Source organism: Nannizzia gypsea, genomic scaffold (genome assembly GCF_000150975.2).
Source record: "Nannizzia gypsea CBS 118893 supercont1.7 genomic scaffold, whole genome shotgun sequence".
NCBI lineage: Eukaryota > Fungi > Ascomycota > Eurotiomycetes > Onygenales > Arthrodermataceae > Nannizzia > Nannizzia gypsea.
This window is the reverse complement of record NW_003345195.1, coordinates 349,366-374,278: the sequence shown is the minus strand read 5'-3', so window position 1 is coordinate 374,278 and position 24,913 is coordinate 349,366. Positions and strand designations below refer to the sequence as shown.

At 46.6% G+C, this 24,913-nt stretch overlaps 11 protein-coding genes across 11 annotated transcripts; 4 read left to right on the top strand and 7 right to left on the bottom strand.

The window, feature by feature from the left end:
- Positions 1-313: 313 nt before the first annotated feature.
- On the top strand, positions 314-2,007 carry MGYG_07433 (hypothetical protein; the record flags this gene model as incomplete). Its single annotated transcript, XM_003170141.1, has 6 exons — positions 314-808; positions 891-1,037; positions 1,103-1,255; positions 1,317-1,378; positions 1,430-1,859; positions 1,921-2,007. 6 exons carry the CDS (start codon positions 314-316, stop codon positions 2,005-2,007), a joined length of 1,374 nt encoding a protein of 457 aa, XP_003170189.1.
- A 775-nt stretch (positions 2,008-2,782) lies between these two features.
- On the bottom strand, positions 2,783-3,800 carry MGYG_07432 (hypothetical protein; the record flags this gene model as incomplete). The annotated part of the gene is made up of 4 exons (XM_003170140.1): positions 2,783-2,824; positions 2,883-3,156; positions 3,218-3,565; positions 3,643-3,800. The coding sequence occupies 4 exons, from the start codon at positions 3,798-3,800 to the stop codon at positions 2,783-2,785; spliced, it is 822 nt and encodes a 273-aa protein (XP_003170188.1).
- A 1,103-nt stretch (positions 3,801-4,903) lies between these two features.
- MGYG_07431 (lysyl-tRNA synthetase) lies at positions 4,904-6,929 on the bottom strand. The gene is made up of 5 exons (XM_003170139.1): positions 6,833-6,929; positions 6,501-6,775; positions 6,271-6,441; positions 5,770-6,195; positions 4,904-5,690 (listed from the first exon to the last, which is right to left on the bottom strand). Exons 1-5 carry the CDS (start codon positions 6,889-6,891, stop codon positions 4,918-4,920), a joined length of 1,704 nt encoding a protein of 567 aa, XP_003170187.1. The 5' UTR covers positions 6,892-6,929; the 3' UTR covers positions 4,904-4,917.
- Positions 6,930-7,221: 292 nt separating this feature from the next.
- MGYG_07430 (mitochondrial import inner membrane translocase subunit tim10) lies at positions 7,222-7,599 on the top strand (the record flags this gene model as incomplete). Its single annotated transcript, XM_003170138.1, has 2 exons — positions 7,222-7,319; positions 7,416-7,599. 2 exons carry the CDS (start codon positions 7,222-7,224, stop codon positions 7,597-7,599), a joined length of 282 nt encoding a protein of 93 aa, XP_003170186.1.
- Positions 7,600-7,974: 375 nt separating this feature from the next.
- MGYG_07429 (Sin3 complex subunit Stb2) lies at positions 7,975-10,608 on the bottom strand (the record flags this gene model as incomplete). Its single annotated transcript, XM_003170137.1, has 1 exon — positions 7,975-10,608. One exon carries the CDS (start codon positions 10,606-10,608, stop codon positions 7,975-7,977), a length of 2,634 nt encoding a protein of 877 aa, XP_003170185.1.
- A 796-nt stretch (positions 10,609-11,404) lies between these two features.
- On the top strand, positions 11,405-12,869 carry MGYG_07428 (macrophage erythroblast attacher; the record flags this gene model as incomplete). The annotated part of the gene is made up of 4 exons (XM_003170136.1): positions 11,405-11,525; positions 11,615-11,742; positions 11,814-12,581; positions 12,651-12,869. The coding sequence occupies 4 exons, from the start codon at positions 11,405-11,407 to the stop codon at positions 12,867-12,869; spliced, it is 1,236 nt and encodes a 411-aa protein (XP_003170184.1).
- A 451-nt stretch (positions 12,870-13,320) lies between these two features.
- On the bottom strand, positions 13,321-15,372 carry MGYG_07427 (hypothetical protein; the record flags this gene model as incomplete). Its single annotated transcript, XM_003170135.1, has 2 exons — positions 13,321-14,341; positions 14,429-15,372. 2 exons carry the CDS (start codon positions 15,370-15,372, stop codon positions 13,321-13,323), a joined length of 1,965 nt encoding a protein of 654 aa, XP_003170183.1.
- A 944-nt stretch (positions 15,373-16,316) lies between these two features.
- On the top strand, positions 16,317-17,514 carry MGYG_07426 (hypothetical protein; the record flags this gene model as incomplete). Its single annotated transcript, XM_003170134.1, has 3 exons — positions 16,317-16,374; positions 16,459-16,611; positions 16,670-17,514. The coding sequence occupies 3 exons, from the start codon at positions 16,317-16,319 to the stop codon at positions 17,512-17,514; spliced, it is 1,056 nt and encodes a 351-aa protein (XP_003170182.1).
- Positions 17,515-17,935: 421 nt separating this feature from the next.
- Positions 17,936-20,422, bottom strand: MGYG_07425 (hypothetical protein; the record flags this gene model as incomplete). The annotated part of the gene is made up of 4 exons (XM_003170133.1): positions 17,936-19,536; positions 19,596-19,848; positions 19,904-19,980; positions 20,242-20,422. The coding sequence occupies 4 exons, from the start codon at positions 20,420-20,422 to the stop codon at positions 17,936-17,938; spliced, it is 2,112 nt and encodes a 703-aa protein (XP_003170181.1).
- A 708-nt stretch (positions 20,423-21,130) lies between these two features.
- Positions 21,131-23,557, bottom strand: MGYG_07424 (hypothetical protein; the record flags this gene model as incomplete). Its single annotated transcript, XM_003170132.1, has 1 exon — positions 21,131-23,557. The coding sequence occupies one exon, from the start codon at positions 23,555-23,557 to the stop codon at positions 21,131-21,133; it is 2,427 nt and encodes an 808-aa protein (XP_003170180.1).
- Positions 23,558-24,128: 571 nt separating this feature from the next.
- Positions 24,129-24,908, bottom strand: MGYG_07423 (hypothetical protein; the record flags this gene model as incomplete). Its single annotated transcript, XM_003170131.1, has 3 exons — positions 24,129-24,602; positions 24,675-24,749; positions 24,855-24,908. The coding sequence occupies 3 exons, from the start codon at positions 24,906-24,908 to the stop codon at positions 24,129-24,131; spliced, it is 603 nt and encodes a 200-aa protein (XP_003170179.1).
- Between the last annotated feature and the right edge of the window lie 5 nt (positions 24,909-24,913).

The window sequence follows — 24,913 nt, the reverse complement described above, 5'->3', positions numbered from 1 at the left end:
ATTCCACAAGCGATAGAACAGTGTAGAGGCCTCTTACCTTGGTATATTGTCGTTGCTGTGGTCTTCAACGAGAATTCGCGGTTGGAGATCGAGAATTGACACTTTTTCGTGGTTCTTCTTTAGGGCTGTGGGTTTCGCTTAGATGGACGAGGCGACTGCGCTAGTCCGTTTTGGGATGTTCGGCTTGGCATCGCGGACCCTCCAAAGAGGCAAGACGGAAAGACATCATGGACGACGATCTAGATAGAGAGCAGAGAAGCCGACGGGAAGAAGAGACAAAAGTGAAGAGAAAAGGACGAGGAAATATGATAAGATGACATCGCTATTTGCAGAGTTCAAGAGGGCTCAGTCTGCTGGCTCAGGCGAGGCGCTGGCGGCGACCCTGAACCCCCTTGATATACCGCGCCTGCGGGCGTTCTACAATACCACCAACAGCCTCAGTGCGGCCTCAGATATCAGATATTCCCTCCTTCAGGACCGAGCTACGGGAACAAAGCTGTCCAAACAAGAAGGGAACGCGTGGGTTGACGTATACACCGCCTTCTGGAAAGCTGCTGGAGAGCTGATAAAGCTCGATGACCCCAACTTCACCTTGAGTAGCAGGGGAACCTGGACGGCTCTCTTTGGCCACTGGAAGGATATTGCAGTTCTTCTGAATACAAACTACTCGAGTTCGACTCTAGAGGCCTGGACTTTGCCCGTTTTATACGTGGTTGGCAAGTATCTGCGGACATTCGCTATCAAGGCCGATGCAGAGGCCGCACAGGATCCCGATACCACTTTCAACGATGGATTCCAAGATGACATTGTTGGAGATGCAAGCAAGAATGCAAAGCTGAAGAGACTTCACGAATAATCAGCAGAATGTACACTGTGTGTCTCCATGATAGGTATGCATTAGGTGTTGTTCGTTGTCTTTCCCATTACCTGGGTTGTATTCTGAGTTTCTCTTTGTACCTAATAGGGCACCTGTCGAAGAATCTCGTAAATGGGGAGTCTATAACACGATCAACCTTGCGTTTAAGACGTACTTCAAGGTATGCAGGCGATGCTGTCCGTCTTGATATCCCTCTTACCTAACACCTTCGTTGTCTTGGTGTAGCTGGGTTCCATTCCACCTTGTAGGAACTTGCTATCTGCTATGAAAGCATCCCAGGCTGAACTGCCCCCCATCGAAGCCTTTCCTAAGTCTCACATTGTCACTTTCAAATACTATCTCGGTGTCATCTGCTTCTTAGAAGAGGGCTATGTAGAGGTAACTGCCGTCATTCCAGGCCGCTGTCCATGCCTACTATATTAGTACTAATGAACGATAGGCCGAAGAACATCTGACAGCTGCCTGGGAGCTTTGTCGCGTAGATTCACATCGAAACAGAGAGTATGTACAAACTCGTACCCACCATCAAGATAATATCTCGTCACTAACCAGGAACAGACTCATCCTCACATACCTGATACCGTGCCATATTGTTAACACAAATACCCTCCCATCAGCTCGTCTCCTGTCCAGATTTCCCCGTATAGAACAACTCTTTGGCCCACTCAGCACATGCATCCGTAAAGGCGACCTAGCTGGTGTTGACGCAGCTATGGCCGACAGTGAAAATGAGTTTGTCAAGCGACGCATATATCTCCCCATTGAACGGGGTCGAGATCTCGCCATTAGAAACCTATTTAGGAAAGTATTTATTGCCGGCGGGTATGATCCGCCTGTGAATGGCCAGCCTCCTATCAGACGGACGAGAGTTCCAGTCAAAGAGTTTGCAGCTGCAATGAGGTTGGGCACAAATAATACGCAGCAGAAAACCAAGGTGGACTTGGATGAGGTTGAGTGTTATCTCTCCAATATGATTTACAAGGTGCGTACAGAACAATACGTCTAATGATGGTGGATCTAGAATATTCTAACGTTTATTGTAGAACCTCATGAAAGGGTACATTGCCCGAGAGCGAGGGATAGTGGTTCTGAGTAAGGGTGGTTCAGCGTTCCCCGGGACTGGCGTCTAACCTACCCAGTTGCCTTTTAGTATAATTAATGACAAAATATATCTTTACAAAGACCGGAGGAAGAAGCGAATTATTTATATAAGCCTACAGAGTTGACTTTGTCACGATGTCTATAGAGGCAGGTAGCGTGTAAGAATTAAGCGATAGTAGCATTAAACGGCTGAGCACGAGAATACAACCTTTCCAATACACTCAAGTTGATGCCAGATCAGGCGAAAAGTTGTATAGAGAGTGGGCTGTAGACAGTAATCGAAAACAAAGGAGACCAGAAAACACACTTAACAATTTGGTGACATAGCCATAAAGCACCATAACAAAACAGTCCTAAACCCGAGTCTTAATAAACGCACGAATAGAGTAAGTTGAAAAAAAGGACGTAGACAAAAAAATAAAAATGCTAATGCGCCGAAGCCTGGTATAAAAGGTACGAGATTGGTGAAATAAAGGGGGTAAAGAAAGCAGAACAGTCATCGGCACACCTGGCCGGTCTAATTTTATAGAGACAGAATGAATGGAAAACGCATCACTAAGAAATTCAGAGAGTGTGTGTGACAAGACATGAATATGGTACATATTAAGTTGGCTGGCGAAGTGCAGTCGGACTTCTGTGGTATGGTTCTTGGGTATTTGCAAAAAAAGGGGAAGAAAGATATTGTCATCTTAGATGGCAATTGATCAAGCGGTGGTATGGTACAGTTAGATATAGTCGAGTCAGCCGATGGACGGTAAGCGATAATGAGTGGGTGGATATCTCGGAGTGAAGGGAGCTCAGGGGCTAACGAGAGAAGGGCGACTTCGAGGCATTTGAAAGGTCGTCCTAGGAACCGATGTTAATACTCTACAACAAGACGAAATAGTAAAAGCTGTCGACGTACCATATGATTGCACATGGCGACGAAGAGGTCAAAGAATAGTTTCCCTCCCTCTTCCATCTCTAGTTGCATGGTGCCGCTACGCTTGAAAGTTGACCGCGAGCGGATGATCAAAGCAAGATAATGTGCTCTAAGCTTCGAGTCGCTGTCAGGGGTATTTGCATAGGCGTAACGGGCACTAGAGAGGATAGTGCTGCATTGTATAGCTGTCTGGAGACCTTGCTTCCGCAGAGACAACCTCTTCAGTTCGTCTAGCCCATATCGTTCCGCAGCACAGCTAGATGTATATGTTAGTGGAAGAGAGCAGAAAAAATATGCCAGAGAGGAAGATGACTAACTATATGGCCGTATCTTTCAATATCAAACTACCGTCGGCTTGGTTGACAATGGTAGATTCAGCAGAAGGTCTTGAGCCCGTAGTATCAGTATCTTCCAACAGCCAAGTATCTCGACGTTTGTTATGCATCAAGCGGGGGTAATAGTCTCCCTTGTAAAGGTACTCGAGGATAGACGAGAGTATTTCTGGTTGTTCATTTGGTAGAGTTATGCGTTTGGTATGGGATTCGAAGAACTGGCCACGGCAACAAGCAGAGAAGTAGGGTGATACACAAAGGATATCTTCATGGGCAGCAAAGAGACGCTGATCGGGACCGACACAGATGGTGACGATGGCAGAATTGAGGTTACTAGCAATTAAACGGATAAAATGAGCCTTTGAATCCGAGTATGTGTAAGAACAAAGAGTTTCACTGGTTCGACTTACTCTGCAACCGGGGAGGAGTCTGCATGGCGGGAAGGCTCTGACCTTCTCGAGGTGCTAACAGAGGGATCTTTGAACGATCTCTTCGACCGACTTGAAGACTTGCCGGCCCGATACTTTGAGAAACTTTCGGCATTGCTGTGAGATCGTTTGACGAACATGATGTCTTCGTCGGTTTACAGATGGAATTCGTCTGGTATAGAAGTAATGGCCTGTAGATACCTTCTGTTTACTCCCTGTCCTCGAGTGGCTAAGTTAGCTGCCTTTCTGCCTATTATCTGGTTAGCAATACCCAGAAACCCTCGAATGCCCGAGGAAGAAGAGAGAAAAGCAGACGGAAACCAGGACGGCGAAGGCCCTTTATATAGCTACGGTGTCTCCATGCCTGAATGGGAAAAAAGATAGCCTATGCCAGGATGTGCAGCAGGTTTTTCGCCTTTGATACCTCCACCGGCCGAACGACAAGGAAACCAGCCGTTACAGAGCAAGCTAAGCGTATCCAAAGTGCGTTTAATCTTCCTCCTTTCTCTTCCTTGCTTTTCCCCTTTTTCCGTCTGTCACTTTTATCACATTTATATTACTTTGCAAGGAGTAACTTTTTGCAGCTTCGTTGACGCGACGAATGAGGTCAAAGACGCGTCGCAGCCACGCGTGAGTCACACGAAATCACATGATTTAAATTGGTTTTTTGTAGCCAGTAATATTCCGAAGCTAGACCCACTATTCCCAGAAAGGGGAAAGGGCGGGAAGATCCTTGCATATAGTGTATTACATAACTATAACACATCACAGGCAGACAAAAAAAGTGTTACATGGTTAGCAAACTAGGCCGACAGGCTTACGGTTTGCAGAGTATGTATCAGACACATCAAGAAGAGCGGACAGGTCAGACAGCTATATGTACCAAGTGGTCAGAACTCAATTTTTTACATGGGTAGGAAGAGGCTGGGGTGGTTCCGGTGGCATGGATAGCTGGAGGAGGCTGCAGCGCCGTGTTTGTGGAGACCACTGGCTTTACTCGAGAGAATCGCTAACCAAGAGTTACTCGTATTTAAAGGTGTTTCATTCTTCACCGTTCCTGGCTGATGGGCCTATAGCTGAGGGGGGTTATTGGCTTCATATGGAAGTGAGTGGCAACAGACAGGGATGGGGATAGCCGTTGTGATAGTTGACATTTTCCCTGTGAAGTAACGCCTGTATCAAAATATATAAATACATGTCTGGTCAACGTATTTCAGACAAGTCCCCCAGCAAACGGAGCAAAGGCAGCTTGCATGGTCACTGCCTTGAAGCCGGCCCAGGTTCAAACGTGGCTGTCACACTCCGGAGGTTGCCAAAGCTAAGCACATCACTAATCCGTCGGGCACCGGTGAACAACATACACAGTCGGTCGATGCCACACCCCCAACCACCGGTAGGCGGTAACCCCCACTCGAGTGTTTCGAGGTATCCCTCATCAAGCTCACCAGCGTTCTCAGGGTCTCGGAAGGACAACTGGTGCTGGAACTTCCGTCTCTGCTCGAAAGGGGAGTTTTCTTCTTCATACATGTTCATTATCTCTTTACCCTCCACAAACAGCTCGGCTCGTGCAGAGACAACCTGCTCATTATCTGGATGACGGTATGATTTGGATAGCGGTGACATGCATTCGGGGTGGTTCATGATGAAAGTAGGATCAACCAGTTGCGACTCCACATAGGTTGAACAGAGCTTGTCGAGAAGTCGGGGAAGAGACTCGTGAGCGGGTAGTGGGAGTGATAGGTCAGCAAAAATCTCCTTTACCTGGGATAGAGCATTCTCGGACTGCAGGTCAGGTAATTTTCTACCAATGGCCTCTTCAATCGCAGGGATAAAATCGACCCGTCGATATGGCCCTGTAAAGCTCACGGTCGTCGGGTTTAGTGAGTTGTTCAGTTTCTCGTTCAGTTGTTGGACTTCCGAAGCCAGGGTTGAAAGTAGTGACTCTGTGGTCTCGATCAGTGATTCAAGATTGGCAAAGGCTTGGTAGAATTCACACGTGGTAAATTCCGGATTATGTGTTTTGTCAAGGCCTACACATACCACATGCTGTCAGCTGTGACTCACTTCTTCCAACAATTATCTACTATCATATACAAGGCTATCACTCACCCTCGTTCCGGAAAGATGGCCCGATTTCAAACACCCTGTCGAACCCTCCAACAACTAGTCGTTTAAGCCACAGTTCAGGAGCGATCCTGAGTGACAACGGGCGCTCAGGAAATTCAGTGGCACTTGTGACAAATGGTTGCGCAATGGCACCGCCTGACTTTGACGCAAGAATCGGAGTGCTAACTTCTACAAAGTCCTTGTTGGCAAAGAAGGTTCTCATGGAGTTTGTAATCAGTGATCGAGCTCGAAGGATGTTGGCCGCACTAGGACTGGAGAGGAATTCAACATGACGCTCGTATGGTGATATCTCAAGCTCCTTCTGGTGAACGGGCACATCGTGCAGACACGGCGATATAAGCTTAGGGAGCTCAGTCGTCTTGATAGTTAATTCTCCTCGGCTAGTTCGATGTGGTTTGCCGGTCACAGCTATGAGTCAATCCCACGTTAGTTTGGTCACTTCTGGTAATGAAAGCAAAAAGGGAACCACCATGGCATGCTTACAGAAAGAGTCACCGCGGCGGAGTAGATGGTAGAACTCCTTAAACTTCTCCGGGGATATTCCAGCTTCCCCCACCACACGTTGGTTGCAGAGTACCTGCACCTTGTGCCCGTTATGCACAAGGTCAAAGAATACCAACTTCTTCCCGGCAGTCCGTTGAGAGCGTATCCTCCCTAGAGGTTGTCAGTATACACAATATCACCCCAAGACCCATTTGGGCATATTATCATACCATGTAATACCACAGTATCCTGATCTACCGTCTCATCCGGCCGTATACCGTCATAATTCGATCGGAATTCCGCACATGTGAGTGACAATGGGCTGCGGCTTATCCGTGGATATGGATTTGGCCAGGTCTTCTGGATATCACTGACTCTGGCCTGCGAGGTTTGCTGAGTTGGGCCTGCTACCTGATCTTCAAGCAGTAGCCTATGGCTCGTAAATGTGCGAATTGGCCTCCAAGCCGCTTGCCTCCCCAATTGCCGTGAGGATAGACGAACAGCCCTGGGTCTTTAGATCAGCTATATCTTCTTCCACAAGCTCCAGATAACACAGGCGTACCTTGCAAGAAACCTATCCAGGCATACCTGGGATAGAGGGTTAGAGCAGATGGATAGCATCAGCTCATCCGGTCTGCATTCCAAGGAAATATATACAAAAGAAAGAGCGTCGACAGCAAACTTGAAGTCACATATGCATATTCTCTCTCCTACGTCCTTTTTTTCTAGCTTCAAGCAAAGAAAGCTTCTGGCCGAATCCGGTTTAGCGCGCTTGCGGCTTTCTGACGTCGAAGCCTAAAAAAGTTTTGAACTTCGTAGGAAGAAAACAATCAAAGATACCAACCAGACCGTCAATTAGCAATCAATCAATACATCTTCCGCTTCAGATATTAATCCGAGCTATTTATCTTCTGGACATTACTGTTCAACATCAATTCATTCTCTACGAAAATGTCTTACCTGTTCGGCGGCCGTCCCCAGATCTCTTCCGAAGAGAAGATAAGACAGGCCGAGTTGGAGGTTGAGATGGTTACAGACATGATGACTCGGTATGTGCTACGATTATCATCCATACGGATCAATTTGCAGTTATTTGTCTTTTCCTACTTTATCAATTTCTTAAGCAAGTACTAACTTGTCTATAGCCTCACCAACGGCTGCCTCAAGAAGTGCATTCCAACCGATTACCGTGAAGGAGACCTGAACAAGGGCGAGTCCGTCTGTCTCGATCGATGCGTCGGCAAATACTTCGAAGTGAACATTAAAATCTCCGAGAAGATGCAGCAACAGCAACAGCAACAGCAAGCTAGTATGGGAGGTGGATTCTAGACGTACAACAGCGAATAAGCTCTTTTCGGCCGTCTTTGCATCATTTATCATCGATAATATTTCAAGGCTCTCCTCTACGAATGGCGCAACATTGGATTGGTTTAGTCATGAATACGGTTCTTTTTCCACGATGCAGGGGATAGCATTTCTGGGCAGTCCCAGTTAGAAGCTGGGACCATGTATACTATGTGTGGCGATATCTATCTTTGCTATAATATATTTTAACGATACGGAGACATGCAGCTACGCGGCTTTTCTTTAGATCCATAGTCTCCGAATCATGGGCTCAATATTAGCATGAATTAAAAATCTATATATGATAATATGCAACTTTTATATATATACAAAGCGGTTCAGGGGCACCAATGCTACCTGTTAGCTAGCACCTTCGCCAGGGAACCTCGAATATTTGCCATTGTTGGAGCTTTGGGGGCCATGTGCCTGAAATTTATATCGTTGGCGATTCCAGAGCTCATGTACCCATTGCAGCCAGGAAATGTTTTCGGTCTCCTGGCCATCCAGGACCGATGCTGTCCTGTTTTCAAGGTTGGCGATGACATGTTCATAATCACGCAAGACAGCCTCTGCATCTTCAACCCTTGAACGAAGAGTATCAACATCATAGTCAAGCTTTTCGCTCATCATCTCAACATTCTTCACTACTTGCATGTATACGTTTTCCTCTTCAGCCATGACGTCGCGAGAGATTCCATACATCTCTCTTAACTCCATCAGCTTTCTTTGATACGCCGCTTGAGTCTCTATTGCCCGGGCTTTGACGGCCTTTTCAATCTTTTCCGCCGTCGTTACTTTTTCGTCAACCCAGTCTACTGCGTTATTCCCCACTTCACGCATCCTTTTGGCAATCTCCTGGTTATCAGAAAATATCATATCTTCATATAAGATAGCATCCACAAGGCCCACCGTTGGGTCAATTGCTTCGGAATAGATATCTCCTATCTCCTCCCAGCGTAGTAGGTATTCTTCAGCGTAGCTAGAGGATAGACGACGAGGATAGATATTATCTTTCGCGACAAGACGGTCCAACTCCGGTAAACCCACACTTTCAGCACGTCGTCGGATCCTAGTGACAGGGACAAGACCATGGTATTCACCGTTTTGCTTTCGTTCAGGCTCTTCAGAACCTCCTGGTGGCCCTTCCACCTCCCTGAAATCGGGGCCTTTGTCAGATGGGGACATATCCTTACCACCAAGTTGTTCATATGTCCTTACATGACCCAACTCTGGAGCTGTCGAAGGGCTGGACCCTGTCTGATCCGCGGAAGGTTCAAGCCGACTAGTTTCTGACAGCGCCACGCTATCCATCCAAGCAGAACCTTCAGGCCCTCCTCCATCTTTAGAGCTTGTACTTGTGGCAGTCTCCCCCATAAAGAGCTGTGGGGATAGGTTTGCGTCTAGGTCCACGCTTTCCTTGGAATGCTTGTGGTGATGTGGGCGTAAGGTCGGCAACCCAACGGCATCCCTGAACCGACCGAGTCCAGCACGAGCATCCGATACTTTGTTGGTAACTGAACGCTTGAGCGTATTTCTAAGCTGGTCTTTATCATCAACGCCAATTGGAGAGTCTGTCTGTTTCCTTTGATCTCCTTCAATACTCGGGCGATTTGAAGCGCAGTCGTCTCTTTTCCTTCGCGTCCAGATGTATCCGCCACCCCTGTCCGGTGTAAAGATCCTTTCATCTCCAATATCGTATCGTGCTTCATACAGGGGTTTGGCCGGCTTTCCACGCCATAACCATCTTGCGTGGTCTCCGGTGATGAGTTGTATGAACCGTTCAATTTCATATGTTTCAATCTCTGAGATGCCAGCTTTGTCTTTGCCTCCTCCCACCATCTCCATGACCATCTCCCCTCCCTTTCCGCCAAGTTCGGCTACTGTTGATTTTACAGCTCGCTGTAAGCCTCCTACCTCCCCACTGGCGGCTTTTGCAGTCACCCGATGTAGTTTTTCCAGAGTCAGGCCATCAAGTCTTCGTGTTCTATCAAGTCCCTGGGCTTTTTGGAAGCTATATATGCCTTTTTCGAAACCATGGATATCGAATGGGTCCTTAGATACAGGTGCTCCATATGCATGTAGACGGTTCCTTGCACCCATGAAAGTACCAAGAATCGCGGAAACTGTAGTAGGACCAAGTATCCCATCAAGAGGTTCGATACCATAAAGGAAAGAACCAGTTTCGGTCCACCACTCATATATGGCTCGTTCTGTGGCATTGCAGAGAAGCCCATCCGCGTATTCAGGTGCCAGCTTGTCAAACATTACGAGTGCCAGCTGGCATACCCGGATCAGCTCCTTGACTGAGGTATTAAATTCGATTTTGTCACATGTTTGATAAAGCTGGTAGAACTTGGCTTGTGTATCTGCCGCAGGGGGTTTGACAGTAAGGCCAGCCCTTCCCGAGCAGCCTAGACGCTTCAGGTTCTCATTAACAATAAAGTCATCTAGGTGAAGCCCAACATCTCCATCTTGAACAGGAATGGTAGTAAGCATCGGCGGAAATGTACTCAGGTTTGTGACCATCACAGTCCCAAAGCTGGACTCCTGCTTCCGGGTATGGAACTGGTCCATTGCATTGAAGTAGACCCTCATCCGCTCACTCCATTTCTTTTCATCCGTCGGCACACTGAGCACGCCGGCTACGACCGTGTGAGACTTATCACCGGTATATGTATTGATAACAAACGTCGGATGTGCCCTCGAGCAAACCCATTGCTCAACGATGTAAAGCTGGTATCCGGGTATGCTTAATTTCCGGCTGATAGTGACAGCGCAAGGGTCCTCCTCGAGATATTTGAATGCAACAGGGTCGGTAAGGACCAAACGCTGGAAAGATGCTTTCGATGAAACACGCTGGGCACTTCTGCTAGGTGTTGGCTGCTGAGTTGGCGTCCCAGGCTCAGACTGCTGCGCTTCAGCAGCCTGCCGAGCAGCAAATTGCTCCAGCCGCTCATCAACTAAAGCGATGCTGGTCGTTCCAGCAGGATCCATGTTCGTATCCCCCTTTTAGCGTTTCTCCCCTTTCCCTTTAAAGTATCACTTTCAGGCAGTCCGAAAACAGCTGCGAGATGCGCCTCTTGGTGACGTACTCCTGGTCTGCAGCCAGTATTTTTTTTTTCTGGTCGATGCAGTGGGACGAACAAGCTAGCAGACAAGTTGAAGCAGCAATGATAATAGCAGGCCATCCTCCAAGCTGCCGCTGCTTCTGCTACGCCCGTTTGTTGCCCTTGGGATGCTGACGGAAGAAGCTAAGGCAAGGCCGATGATGTCACTCGTAGGGGCATTTTCGAAGGCGAAAAATAGGGCGAACGCGGCGAAGACGCAGGGAGATAACGAGTTGGCCAGTAGCTAGCTGAGAGACAACGCATAGATCGACTGGCTTGTCCCTTTTTCTGGACAAAGCTGACGGGTTCCGGTATTTAAAAGGGCTGCATAAGCACCTGGTCGTGCATAAAGCGATAAATAGCTGGAAATGAATAGCGGAATAAATACAAAGTTCCAATAGTGTTGACCATGTGACATCCTTTCCACCAGCAGTCCTGGCTTGCCCGTCAAAAAGAAAAGCTCTCCCGCTGCCAAACTTCTAAAGCTGCTTCTTCCTCTTCTTCTTCTTCGGCCGTCACGCTTCCTCCGGGTCTCTGTTGTCATCTATAGCGCTACTAACGGTATCTTGCGGTTAACCGAACGACCTGGCTGAGCTGGGGTTATATGCGCTTTGAATCTTGAGGCCTCCGGGCGAACATGAGTACCATTCTCCGCAGTTAGCCAGAGGACGACCGCACCCACGATGGACCAGGTCCAAAAAGAACACCAGCGCCTCTGGAAAAAGGCACAGGCCTCGAAGTGCATTAACGATGTTCAGGCAACTATCGACTTGCTACTGGAAGCGCGAAGGACCATTGAGAATGGTTGGTTGTTTCTTTACCCCGGTGTCTTACCCCGCTGGGTGCACCTAGCTACTGTACAGCTATCTAACACTTGATTTCCCTGCCAATAGACCCGAATTCCGCCTCTATCACTCTTGCGAAGCTTCAAAATCCAATCAAGGCTTCGTTTGAAGCCACAAATAACGACCTGAAGGAAGCATATAGCGGACTGAACAAATATACAAAAGCACTAGACAAGGTTAGACTGCTCTATTAGGCTATCTACCCACTCGAACTTGTCAGAAGAATGCTAATTGTCCTATTTTAAAGCTATTCAAAGACAAACCTTTGCCGACTACCGAATATGACTCCCTATCACAGCCGGCCCTGGTCAACAGGGCGGTGGCCATGCACCTTCTGCGAGAGGGAGCGTTTTCCACGGCAGACACATTTCTATCTGAGGTATCGAGAGCACATACGGCGTCAGAGTTAGATACAGTCATGGGTCGAGCTGAACACGAGGCGCCAGAAGTTATTCCCGACATCGAAGCTCTACAGTCTGGGGAAATCCGAAAACAGTTCCTTCTCATGTATGAGTTGCTCCATGAACTCACTGAAAACCGAAACCTTCTTCCTGCTATTGAATGGGCTCGTAATCACCGTGAAGCCCTTTATGTTCGTGGGAGTAACCTTGAGTTTGAACTTTGCCAACTTCAGTTTGTATGGCTCTTCCATGGGGGAGGAGAAGCCGGTATCTCCGTACAAGAAGGTAGAATAAAGGCACTGGAATACGCTAGACGCGAATTCTCCAACTTCCAGGGACGTTACCTTCCGGAAATCCAACAACTTATGGGTGCAATGGCTTTTGCACCGAATCTTGAAGACTCCCCTTATAACGCCATTTTTAACAACCCTGATTCATGGGACCGGGTCGCAACATCTTTCAAAGGCGAATTCTGCGCCTTGCTAAACCTCTCTGCTGAATCACCTTTATATGTCGCTGCCACAGCAGGGGCAATCGCTCTACCAACCCTCCTCAAACTTCAAACTATCATGAAAGAGAAACGAACAGAGTGGACCAGTCAGAACGAATTACCCGTAAGTAACAGCTTCTATTTCTTCCCCCCTTCTCATGCAGAGATAATAAGTTAACCGCTCCTCTTTTAGGTCGAAATCCCTCTCCCACGCTCATACCAATATCATTCCATTTTCGTGTGCCCCGTATCCAAGGAACAAACAACGGACGCAAATCCTCCCATGCTGATGCCATGCGGGCATGTCATTGCCCATCAATCACTCATGAGAATTAGTAAAGGCGTCAAATTCAAGTGTCCTTACTGTCCAAGTGAAAGCCATGCTAAAGATGCTAGAAAGCTTCTCTTGTAAACCATCTTCGCAGCCTCGCATTAGCCCGGTGTTCCCTTTTCATAGTATCTTTCCTGTTTCCATTATTATTACTGTTGACTAGTCCTCGCTCTACTCTAGCTATCGGGCACGTGGGACTAAGGAGTTTACAGGAGTTATGTCGTTTCTCTCGGGGGATTATGCGTATTTAGGAGGTTACTTTCTTGAACTTTGGGAAACTTGTCCTTCTCTTATCAAATGCCAATGGTACTTGTATATTTAAATGCAAGCCGGTATAAGCAAACTTAAAAACGATTGAACCACTGTGGAGCATTTTTTAGTTATTATTTCTATCGATGCTAACAATTAATTGTAATACAACATTATCGGTAGAAGAAAAAAACGCAAAAATGCCATAGAAGAAGCCACCCTAAAGCCAATGCAAAGAAGAAAGGCTCAAGAAAGCATTTAGCAAGAAAAAGGAGTTGAGTGATTATGTCTGCCGCTCGACCGCTGGTGTAACAACAGGTTGCTTCACTTTTGTTTCCTTAGCCGGTTTGGATTCCGCATTGTGCTTGTAGGCTTTACGAAGCTCTTCGACTTCACGAGTAGTGGGACGAATTTCAGGTCCCTTATATCGAATGGGTGTCTGACCTTTGACACGCTCAAGCTTGAATCGGTGCAAAGCAGTCTGCTGATCTAGAATCTCGTAGTCGCAGATATTGTACAGGCCATCATATCTGATTCCTTCAGAGGGTCTGTAGGGGTTCACCTTGGGGAGCTTTGAGCTTCGAAGAACACGTATATCACTCTTTCTGTTGGCAGCCTCGAGAAGCAGAGCTGTGTTTGCAGAGACCTCTCCGTTCTTGCCTCTAGTTCCGCAGTACCATACTGTATCTCCTTGGTCGACATCAGCATACATCTGGTTCCCACCTCCACCGGAAGAACTGAGAACAATTGACACAGCACCAGTCAGCTTATTTCCAGAAATTCCACCTTCAATGTCTCCGTGTGCACCATCTCGTAGAGCACAAATCTGCCAAGGAAACCATTGGCCATTTCGTAGGTGGTTGTCTCCGATCACAAATGCGGACTCTTTGAAAGGGTAGTTTTTGTCAAGGACTCGAGAAACTGAGCTTCGTCCGTTTTCTCTAAAGGTTCTTTTCGTCAGGATACCACGCGAAATATCCACATTAAAATTTCCCTTCTCCATTCTCTTCAGAATTGCGTGACAATCAAGACGGATGTCCCATGGAATCAAGTTGTGGTTCCTGATGATGGAAGGTAGGCCGTTTTGAGGTTCGAGAAATTTGGCCTTTATGGATTCGATAGATGATTCGGGTATCTCGTAGACTTCAAGGAAATGGATTCGATCCCTCAGGCGTGCAATAGATCTTTCAAGATCGGCGCCTGCTTCAATTTTCTTAATCAACGGGAGGATCTCGAGTATCTCTGAGTTTGAACGGCTAATCTCAGTTTGGCGTCTCTTGGAGATGTACTCGTGACGTTGGCTCCTATATATATATATATATGTATGTAAATAATTAAACGAAGCTCAAAAGTGGGCCATGGAGGTTAGTATAGGAATGGCATTGGCTTACATTGATTTTGGTTTACTGAAACTCTTTCGAATCACACGATGCGGGATTGTACGACAGTCTTTGACTCCATTGTTGGCTGCAACCTCACACTTGGTAGAGATAGAACAGGTACAAGCAGAATTGTCACCTGTTGGAGTGGATTTTTTAATTCTCTTCAAAGGAGGCTCACGAGCCTCTTGAGTCGCTTGCGCGACTCGTGTCTCCTTGGTTTCTTGAGTTGCAAGTGACACTACTGTCACATTGGAGCTTTCATTAGAGACTTGAGTAGTAGTGGCGGCGACGGTGGTAGTTGCCGTAACCGTAAGAGAACCCATTCTTCTTTTCACTCCTACCAGAGAGTTCTGGTTAGACACTGATATAGGTTTGAGCTTTCCTGGATCCGTAGCGAGCCGTGGTTGAATGTGAGGATGTCGGGCTTGCTGATGGCTGGACTTTTGTTGTTGCAGAAGAATTGTTGATGGTTCTGATTGCGGGCTTCGCTTATTTATCTGTTGCTCATTGTGTCCTTCGAGCACCAAATTAGACTTCGGCATTGGTGTTGCAGCTTTTTCAGGGCTCACTCGACTGTGTTCCTCCACGGTACTAGATGTAGAGTTTTTTTGTCCTGGAGCCGCGATATCAGGACTAAGGGGGTTAGGGCCGGCAATTACCTCACTACTGTCCCTACAGTCAGACTCCATAGAAGTAGATGTTGGAGAGGACGACGGAGCTTTCCGCTCGGCCAAAACCTTTTCAATCCTATCTTTGAGCATCTGCTGAAACCGCTGAGATGGTTGGGGCTTGTAATTGAGCTGAGCGCGCGTCATGTCTGCACTTTTGATTTCCTGCATTCTTTTTTCAGCCAACGCCTGCTCCGTCCTCTTCTGTAAGAGCTGCTGAAATTTAGATGGCGGCACCGACGCGTTGTCACCGCGAAGGTCATTAGGAGCTTTGACCGAGTTCATGTTGGACAGCTCGTATATTTTATCTCTTGTATACTCTGTACGTGTTAAGCCCCAGTTAATAGAGAGATAACAGGAGTATGTGGATATCTCAATGCTACCAGGTCAAGTTGGTAGCTGGAAAGGAGGCTTGTTTGCCCTTTTAGTCCTTGCAAAATTTCGAGTTCCTTAACTAGTGAAGTACCACTAGTGTCACTTCATTAACTATGGCAGCCAGCTTATGGCGTCATACCAAGCACAAAGTCAACAGCAAGAGGGGTATATCAGAATATATAGCAACCGTCGAGTTCTCGATATCAGTCACTTGAACTATGTCTCAATTCACTCCTGAGAACCCTTCCAAAAACCAATTATCTTTCAATTTTATGCAGAAAATCCAGCAATGCCGTCAAGTATCTTTATCTCTCCAAACTGCAAAGCCCCGAGCTACCTCGCTGATTGACTGTTGATTGCATCTTCTGCATCTTGCTTCAACTTCGTCCTTTCCACCTTTCAACGTCGTTGCAAATTCGATATCACGTGAATTTAGAGTTCCCGCTTAAGTCACTAGTCACTTTTTCTTCACAGTGAAAGGCAAAGTGAGTGAATCAGTAGCCAGTGGTTATATCTATATAAGATAGTAAGTCGGGATAGGTAAAGTGAGGTGAGAAGCAGAGGATGGTCGTGTCTGTGATGGGTGGTAGATCTACAAGTTTATACACGGCTAGCGGCCGGTTTCAAACATGCACTTTGTCAGCCTCGATAGTTACCAAATAAGCCGCAGGACAATTGCCGAAGCCAGCTAATTAGTTATCGGAGGTCTCCGAGTGGGTAAACCACAAAAGGTGGAAGGTAAGGCCATGAGAAAGAAGTTATATACACTCACAAACCGTTCACTACGCTGCTCTACAACTGCTGCTACTACTATATAATAAACATATTGAGGCTAGTTAAACTCATAGACAAAAATGGCTGAAGTCACTCAGGCGAATCCTATTACTGTGAGTCTGGAGGAACTCCGAGCCGGTAAGTGGTCAACTCTACATGTTGGGTGCTACCTATAGTACATCTTCCGACGGGCAAACAATTTCATTTCTAACATGAACACAGGCACTGTTTCCTTTGAGACGCTGTCGGAAGCTTTTGGACCCGCATCACTTGGGATTATTGTTGTAAAGGATCTCCCTGCGGAGTTCAAGGGTCTTCGAGCCCAGGCGCTCTCCAATGCATCATATGTTGCATCACTACCATCGGAGGAGTTGGGTGCGCAAGCCTATTCCCCTCCTGAGACATAAAATGTTATTAACAAATGCAACTCCAGAATCCCTTACTTCAGCCGAATCCAAGTATCTTGTTGGCTGGTCCTGTGGGAAAGAGACCCTTCGTTCCGGCCATTACGATACCCTGAAAGGGTCATACTATATCAACTGTGCCTTTTACCAAAATCCGGATTTGCAAAGTGCCCCTGCAAGCGAGTTTCCTGATTTTCCACAGTACACAGCAGCGAATATTTGGCCTCCTGCCGAAAAGCTCCCCAACTTTCGTCCGAGCTTGACTGAACTATGTACTTTGATTATTGACACAGCCACCCTTGTTGCAAGGGCCTGTGATCGATACGCCGTTGCCAATATTGAAGGTTACAAGAACGGGTATCTAGAACATGTTGTAAAGACTAGTCTGACGACCAAAGCCCGGCTCTTGCATTATTTCCCTGCTCCCGAGGCTGATGCTAGCGGTAAAGAGGCCGACGATGATGACTGGTGTGCAACCCATGTTGACCACGGATGTCTTACCGGTCTGACATCCGCCATGTTCGTTGATGAAGCCGAGCATAAACCGCAACCCTCGGCAGATTCAACCCCCTTACCTGAGCTCCCAACATCCCCTGACCCAAAGGCCGGTTTATACATACGATCCAGGACTGGCGAGGTAGTCAAGGTCAATATACCAAAGGACTGCATTGCATTCCAAACGGGTGAAGCTCTTGAGATCATTACTCAGGGGAAATTCAAGGCTGTACCACATTTTGTCAAAGGCGCCAAAACAGGGGGTAAGATTGCAAGGAATACTCTAGCTGTGTTCACTCAACCAAACTTGTCTGAAGAAGTGGCAGCTGGAAAGACTTTCGCAGACTTCGCCCGCGAGGTCGTGGAGAGGAACCACTGAGAATATATAACGCCTTGTTGTTTGTATATAGCTATGCCATGTTGTCGGGCGGCCACTTGCGATGCGTAGAGGAACTGCAAATATAATAACTAAATACGTATTCAATAGGCACGGACATTTCCTCTTTATTATATTTAGTTTAGTACTATTTAGACCAGAGGTTGTCATTTTAGGAGAATACACATATCATGCTCGAGTGGCTACTTAATGAAAAATTTTCACCACACTCATCTGCTAAATGCTTAACGCTAATAATAATACAAGGAGCAAAGAAGTGGGAAATAAAAAGGAAAGAAAAGAAGAAAGCAGTAAAAAGGAGTGAAAAAACCTTAACCCATTAGTTACCCAGTCCTTCCAGAATATCCAATGCACCGAAGCTAAGAAAGATATGCTGCCGTTGAGACCTTAGAATAAACACAAATCACATTTGACGCCGTCGCTTGGGTACCGGTATAGCAATAACGTCATCCCCGCTATCAGTAGACGCCGCAATTTCCCTTAAACTGTCTTCATCTCCGTCATCAGCTTCATCAACTCCAGTATTGGTAGAGGTCTCAATCAGTCCGGCATTGTCATAGGAAGCTGCTGGCCCGCCACCAAGCGCTGTTGCAACCATCGAACTATGTTTTCCCGCGTTGTCAAATGCTGTATATCCAGATCTACTTCCAATAAGCCCCCCGTAGGCCCGTCCGAGCTGACGAACAATTTTGGAATTGCGGTGATCTGCACCAACAGCCTCGTTGTTGATGATGTTCATGATGGCCCTGTACATCTTTGGATCTCTTGTGTCATCATATCTACTATGCTCAATCCCATTCAGCGACTCAAGGGCGAGTTGTTGTAGACGGTAGTCCGCGAGGAGCCAGTCTTTGCCAGGAGCAATACGGTCATCCGTCTCACGGCCATAGAGACGGCCATTTGTCACACCTTCAATGTCAATATCAAGTGCTGGATTGTCAAACATGACGTCCATGTACTCGGACTCAAAGCATCGCCCAATGACGCGGTTCAATGAGACCTCAGCGACATGACCTGGCTCGTACCGTGGGTACCAAGATCCATACTCTCGCATGCCCGTGCATTCGAACGATTTGCTAACCTCGAATTCTGTCATTGGAGTACTTGGATCAAAGGCAAGTTCTGGATCCATTGTGTAAACCTTTCCTCTCAACCGTGCCGCCATTGCTTCACACAGGAAAGGAGATTGAAGATTTGCATCACACTTCGTAAGCTTGAGTTCGATTGTATCAATTACCAGGACATCGGTCACCTTTCTCTTGACATCAATTTCTCCAGCTTGATTCAGTGGCATCAGTCGAACCCCGTCACCACGAATAAGCAACTCAGCGCCGAGATAAATCCCTTCACACAGTATGTATGCAGTTGGCCACACACCATCGAAGTGATATTTGTCAAGCATGCTAAATGAAGACATGATTGTTAAGGCATGGGGAATTGAACAGTGAAACTTCGCAGGATCTATACCCTGGAGGTAGACCGACCAAAAATTCAAAGGTCGGATTTGGCAGAGGGGAACATATTTGTACTGAGTCGATAAGCTTTTGTCAGGGCTATTTGGATCCGGAAATAGCTCGATTCGAAACCCAGACATGTTCACTGCGTGTTCCTTGTCGGTCTCAACGATAGCATCATGTAGGTTCAGTGGTTGTTCTGGCACCTGAGTAACCACACCAGCACACCATTTGGGAATTCCCATAAATTTCTCCTCCTCCGCCGAATAGATCTGATATGTTTGCGTGTGCCAATGGAATTTAATCTCGCCGCTTGGCTCCGTAAACCAGAGAACCAATTCACCGAGTCTTGGAAAAAAAGAGTGCTGCATTCGCATGCGGGTGAGATGATGTTTTATCAGCTTTCTCTCAGCTCTCCACTCCATATTTGAATCCTCCGAGATTGGTTTATTCAGCGTGCCTTCGGCATTCAAACGATATACCATCTCTTTGAAGACGTCTTGGTTCCCTTCAGCATCTATGGCCAAGAATTTTTTTCTTCCGGTTCTCTCTAAAAATGTGTTAGAGCTATGATGTACAGTCGCTGTCATTAGAATGGGATAATAATACTTGGTCTGCTGGGCTGTGGACGTGTCAACCCTATTTGGTCATTCAACGCGTTGCGAGAAATCCCAACAGGGCGCCTTTTTCGAGCCATGGGTTTCGATGGTTCACGGGGGATCGCAACCTTTCGGACAGGGCCACAATGTTCACACTCGCAAGGCTCTGAGCCACCATTCATCAAATAGATAAAATGGGGCCAAAATCTGTTTGGGGAAAAATAATACTTTCCAGACGGATGCCCCCAGAGAAATTTGTCAACCTATAACAAAGTATGTTAGCAAAGTCCTTTGGCTAATTCTATGCTATAAACGTACCAATTCAGGTCTGCTTTGGCGTGGCCGAGCAAAGTAGACATACCCTTCTGGCAACTGGTCAAGAATATATATTGTGTCTAAGAAGTAAAGTGCAGAACGCGTATTAGTATTGTTTGATTTGGTAGTCTTTCATAAACGCGCACAAATAGTAAAAATTTGCAATTATGCTTTGCATAAGAGTCATTTCACGGCGATTGCCGGAGCAACGTGGTATAGATACAACAACAAAGTTGATACTCCTTGGTCACCTTGGCGGATAAGGAACTGTATAAATGCAAATGTAGCACCTTCTGGGCGCGAAATAGGAAGTGAATCAAAGCATAGTTCAGAGTACTAACCTTGCTCGCACTCGCCTCTTGCCTTCATCCATTGTGTCCCTAATTTCTCGAGATAGACAGTAGGGTCCGTTTCCATGCAGTTTGAATGCAGTGGCCAAACGCTGGGATCGCCATCAGAAAAACTATTGATAGGAACCACGACACGGCCCTTCTGGTCGACTCCGTATACTTGTGACGCCATATCGAAGAGACAGAGGGAGTAGTGCTGAGTCGAGCTTCTGGTTCAAGGAGTGGACTAAGTGAAAGGCTAATTTCAACAGCTTAATATAGAACGATAATTAGCCTTCAATCTGGATTCAGATAGTTATCATTCACTCCACGAACTTGTTAACCAGTTGATCGACTAGCAGGACTCGAATCGCCAAAGCAAGGTGTGACGGAGAACGTCTCGAGGTTGTTGTTCTTACGTTCTAATAACTAGCTAAAAGAAAAATACTCATTTACGGAGTAAATGAGGGTGAAATGAGGCGTAGTCCCGAAAAATATGATCACGTGGTAATTAGCTATCTTTAGTAACTAGTTACTGATGTCGCAATAGGACAATCGTATTGGCTGAGCGCCCCCTATTCGATGTGGTAAACTCAATAAGCGGAGTTAGACTTGGCTTGGTCGCTAAGCGTGAAATCTAAGTTATATCACATCAAAAAGCCATGTTTATATTGGTTTGCTAGCTATATATACAAATATATCCATGAAATAGTTGACGACACCTTATCGCCCTGTAGTTAAATCTTCAAAAGGGCCACCAAACCGTGGAGCTTATGTTGAAGTTTAGTAACTAACTAAAATCTATGGAAAATAGTGAGTGAACCCCAGTTTTCCCATGTCTATCTATAAGTAGATGGAGCAACCCGTCAAGGTGCTGGCCCTGCAGTAATCATAAGTGCAGTTAGGTTGCGGAAGCAAGCCCTGCGGTTCCTTGTTCATCTTCCCACACTCTCTGTAGCTCATCTTCGATCTCTTGCCGACGAGCTTTGAGAGAGTCAACGTTATCTAGTTGTCGCCTAAGCTCTTGTAATTCTTTCTCGACGCCCATCTTCTCCTTCTCTGTTCCAATGCGATCAATTTCCCAGCTCATTCCATCAGTACCAAGTCCCACGGTAAGATTGAAAGTGTGATACTTCTTCAAGGATGCCCGAGTCGAGATTGTTATCAAGGTGATGCCTCGTTCCTTTGCACGTTCGTACAGTAGGCCCTCTACATCGGAAGACACTGCAGAAGTTGCTTCATCCAGAAACACGTAACGTGGGTCATGATAGAATAGTCGAGCTATGGCCATACGCTGCTTTTCGCCACCGCTGAGAACATCTTTCCATTCTTTACGCCCATTCCAGCCGCCTTCACGAGCTGGAAGGTAGCCCAAACGAACTGCCTCAAGTATTTCTATTAGGTGGTTATCAGTGCGTCCACTCTCCCGCATGTCAAGTTCGTTATGAGGGTAGATGACTTGGTCGCGCAGTGTCCCGGTGCTCAGATACGGTCGCTGTGGTAGGAACATGATGCCATCTTGCCCAAAATTCCTAGGCCGGCTAACAAGTCCCCTGTACACAGGCCATAGGCCGGCAATAATCCGGGCAATGGCAGACTTACCGGCTCCGTTCGGGCCTGATATAAGTAGGTGTTCGCCTGAATGGACAATAAAAGATAAGGATTCGATAAGTTCATCTCCGCCTTGAGGGAACAGCCCAGGCGCAACAATGGGAACGTTTTCCAAGCGAACCCCATCAAATCCACTGTGAATAGTTCCTTGGACATCGGAGAGCGAATACAGCTCTATTTGGCTCCCACGGGGCTGGTGATATGAGTTTGCGTGGACACGGTGAAGGGTGGATATCAATGTGTATACTCGCGAGGTGTATCCAGCGAGCTCCGATAGATCCTTGATGCTATACATCATACGACCGCCGGCATCAGCCAAGGACAACATCAGTCGCTTGTTTGTTATGAACTCCTTCATACGGCCTCGTTCTCGGTTAACACCTGCACCAGGTGAAGCCATCTCAAGAATGCCGCCGGCTCCGCCCCATGCTGGAAGGAAAATTGGTAGTGAGGTAATTAGATACCCAAATGCGGACCAAGAATACTTCAACAACATGTCTTCAAACATGTTATATCTTATCTTCAACTTATATATACCTTCCATCCATCGCTGAAGGTTGGCAAAACTCTTCGAAAGAAATACCCGCTCAATATCAGCACCACCATAGAACGCTATTTCTTCTGCATTTGCAAGTAGTCTCGAATGTAGGCTTCGGAAATCACCTTCCTTCTTCCCTTCCACTGCCTTGAGTTTCCCGAATGGAGGGGAATGGCTACGAAGAAGAGATGCCGTGCCAATATATCCGCTGAGGATACCAGTAAGAGCCAGAGGGCCCAACGAACGATAAAGCTGGTAGTTGAAAACGATAAGGTCGACCAGGGGCTTTCCAAGCGAAGAATATAACGATGCAACCGCGCTGCAGAAGAGGGTGAGATCTTGGGTAATAAACTGGTCAACCCCTTGGCCAATAGCCCCATCAAGGTTCCCCAGCTTGTAGTAGTTCATGTTGTCGTTCAAATAAAGGTCGTGTACATAGCGAGTGAGTCGTGTTCTGAAAGCAATAGAGACCTTCGATTTCAGGAACTTAATCATAGCGTTTGTATATGAAGCAAGGGTCCCGATGCTACACCACTTGAGAATGCCCCAGATGAAGGCTCTTCCTTTCCCAGCCACGAGATCCCGTACTATTTCACCATCCAGCCTAGCCACCACCAGGGACAGGTAGGTTCTTAACATGAGAAAGACGCCATGGCTAAGAAGCAGGCCGGTTTCTTTGCTGTTCCATCGGGGAATCATAATACTCAGCAAGCTGAGTAGTTGGTGTAAAAAGGCCAAATTCAAACCGGGTTTGGTTGAAGGCGGTGGTGCTCCTCCATATCCATCCCGTAGCCCAGCTGCCCTTGGTGGGTTCAAAAAGAGTCGCCTGTGGGCATCAAACGTCGTTGATTTTGTAGGGTGAATCGTGACTTTGGAGGTACTGGAGGAGGTAAGGCTCGACTTGTAAGGGACGTATATTATTCTTGAACCATCCTTCCCTCGTAGTCCTGAATTCTTGCGCAACAGCTGCCTTCCTTGTATCCTCTCCCTCGACCAATCCTTCCACCAGGTATATCCTCCATACGTGGTTCCAATAATTGATAGAAGCAAGGCAACGGTGGCAGCTAGCTTTACCGTTCTTGATGAATTCCGGACGCGGGAGATTAGTAGTTGGGAGTAATGCCGAAAGAGTATGGCCAGGGGATCTTCTGGCCGCCGGAGAGTAGATTGAGCTGCCATATTGCCTTCACTTTAGGACCATAGGCCGTTTCATTCACTGGTTATCTTGATTTGAATCCCATGGTCCCGCGACTTGCCCGGACAGCCGCCACCGGAAAATAAGTCAGTAGAGATGGCGTATAAAGCTCTTCCAAAAAGTTATATTGGAAGTCTAAAGTTGTCCCATACAAGCCGCAGCAGTCTCACTCGCTGTTGTTGCGATGAAGTCGAGCAAGTTGAATTTAACCCCAGATTCTCGTTGAAAGTTGGTCGATGTTTTAGCATGTGAACTCATATCCACGTGACCAAGATTTACCGAGGCTAATTTATGCCAAGATATAACCCATTGTTTCTAATATTAGCTCCACACCATTTATTGAACGCAGACGACGCCTGACGGTGTTGGTATTAAACAAAAAATCTCGAAGAACTACTATTTTTATATTCTCATCTGTCTGATGCCTAGAAAGGCACTTATGTTCCTATAAGAAAAAAAGTACAAAAGATTACATTTTAAACAAAACTGATAACTTTCTAGAGATTCCTCAAATGTGTAGCTATACTCTCACAAACGCTATAATAGACGAATTGATCAGCGGAAGCTATTGCATGGATTGCACGCCAAAAGAAAAAAACAGATATCTGGTAATAGAGAACACTTACTGGCGTCGATTTGCTTAATTTGAGGTAGAGCAAGCCGTACTTTATTCCGGTACAGAGCAGGAGCTGCTTTCTGTAGGGGGTTCCCTTCAAAGTACACTGTATTCAACTCCTCTTTGTCCTTCAGTTCGCGCTCAACTTCTTCAAAGCTAGCAAGCTGGTTATTGGATGCCCAGAGCTCCTCTAATTTGGTGAGATGCGACAGATTTTCTAGCCGCGACACTTTGTTATTGGATATATCTAAGACACGGAGAGTTGCGTTGTTTTCAAGCCCAGATATCTCAGTAAGTAGATTATCCGATAGGTAGAGCTCCTCGAGGCTTGAAAGAGACTCCAGTCCAGAGAGTTTTTCAATTCGATTGGAAGGCATTGAAAGTATTTTAAGGTTAGTAAGTGAGGAAATGTTCTATTGAAAGAAGAGTCAATATTGGTTTTATATGGGTGGGGAACGCTTGAGCTTGGAGTTGATGTTTGGTACCTTAATCTCGGATATTTTGTTCTTTCCGAGCCATAGCTCTTCAAGAGCTGCCAATGTGTCAAGGTTGTCAATTTCCTGTCATTCACCAAAAGAAAAATCTTGTCAGTTCCCGGTCAAATAGACTGCGCCATATTTTGATTCGGCCTAAATAGGTCCTAGTGTGTAGTCGCTGCGCCATACTCTTATCTTGTTTGCCCCAAGCTCTAGATTCCGCAATTCTTTGAACTCTTCCAGCGAAT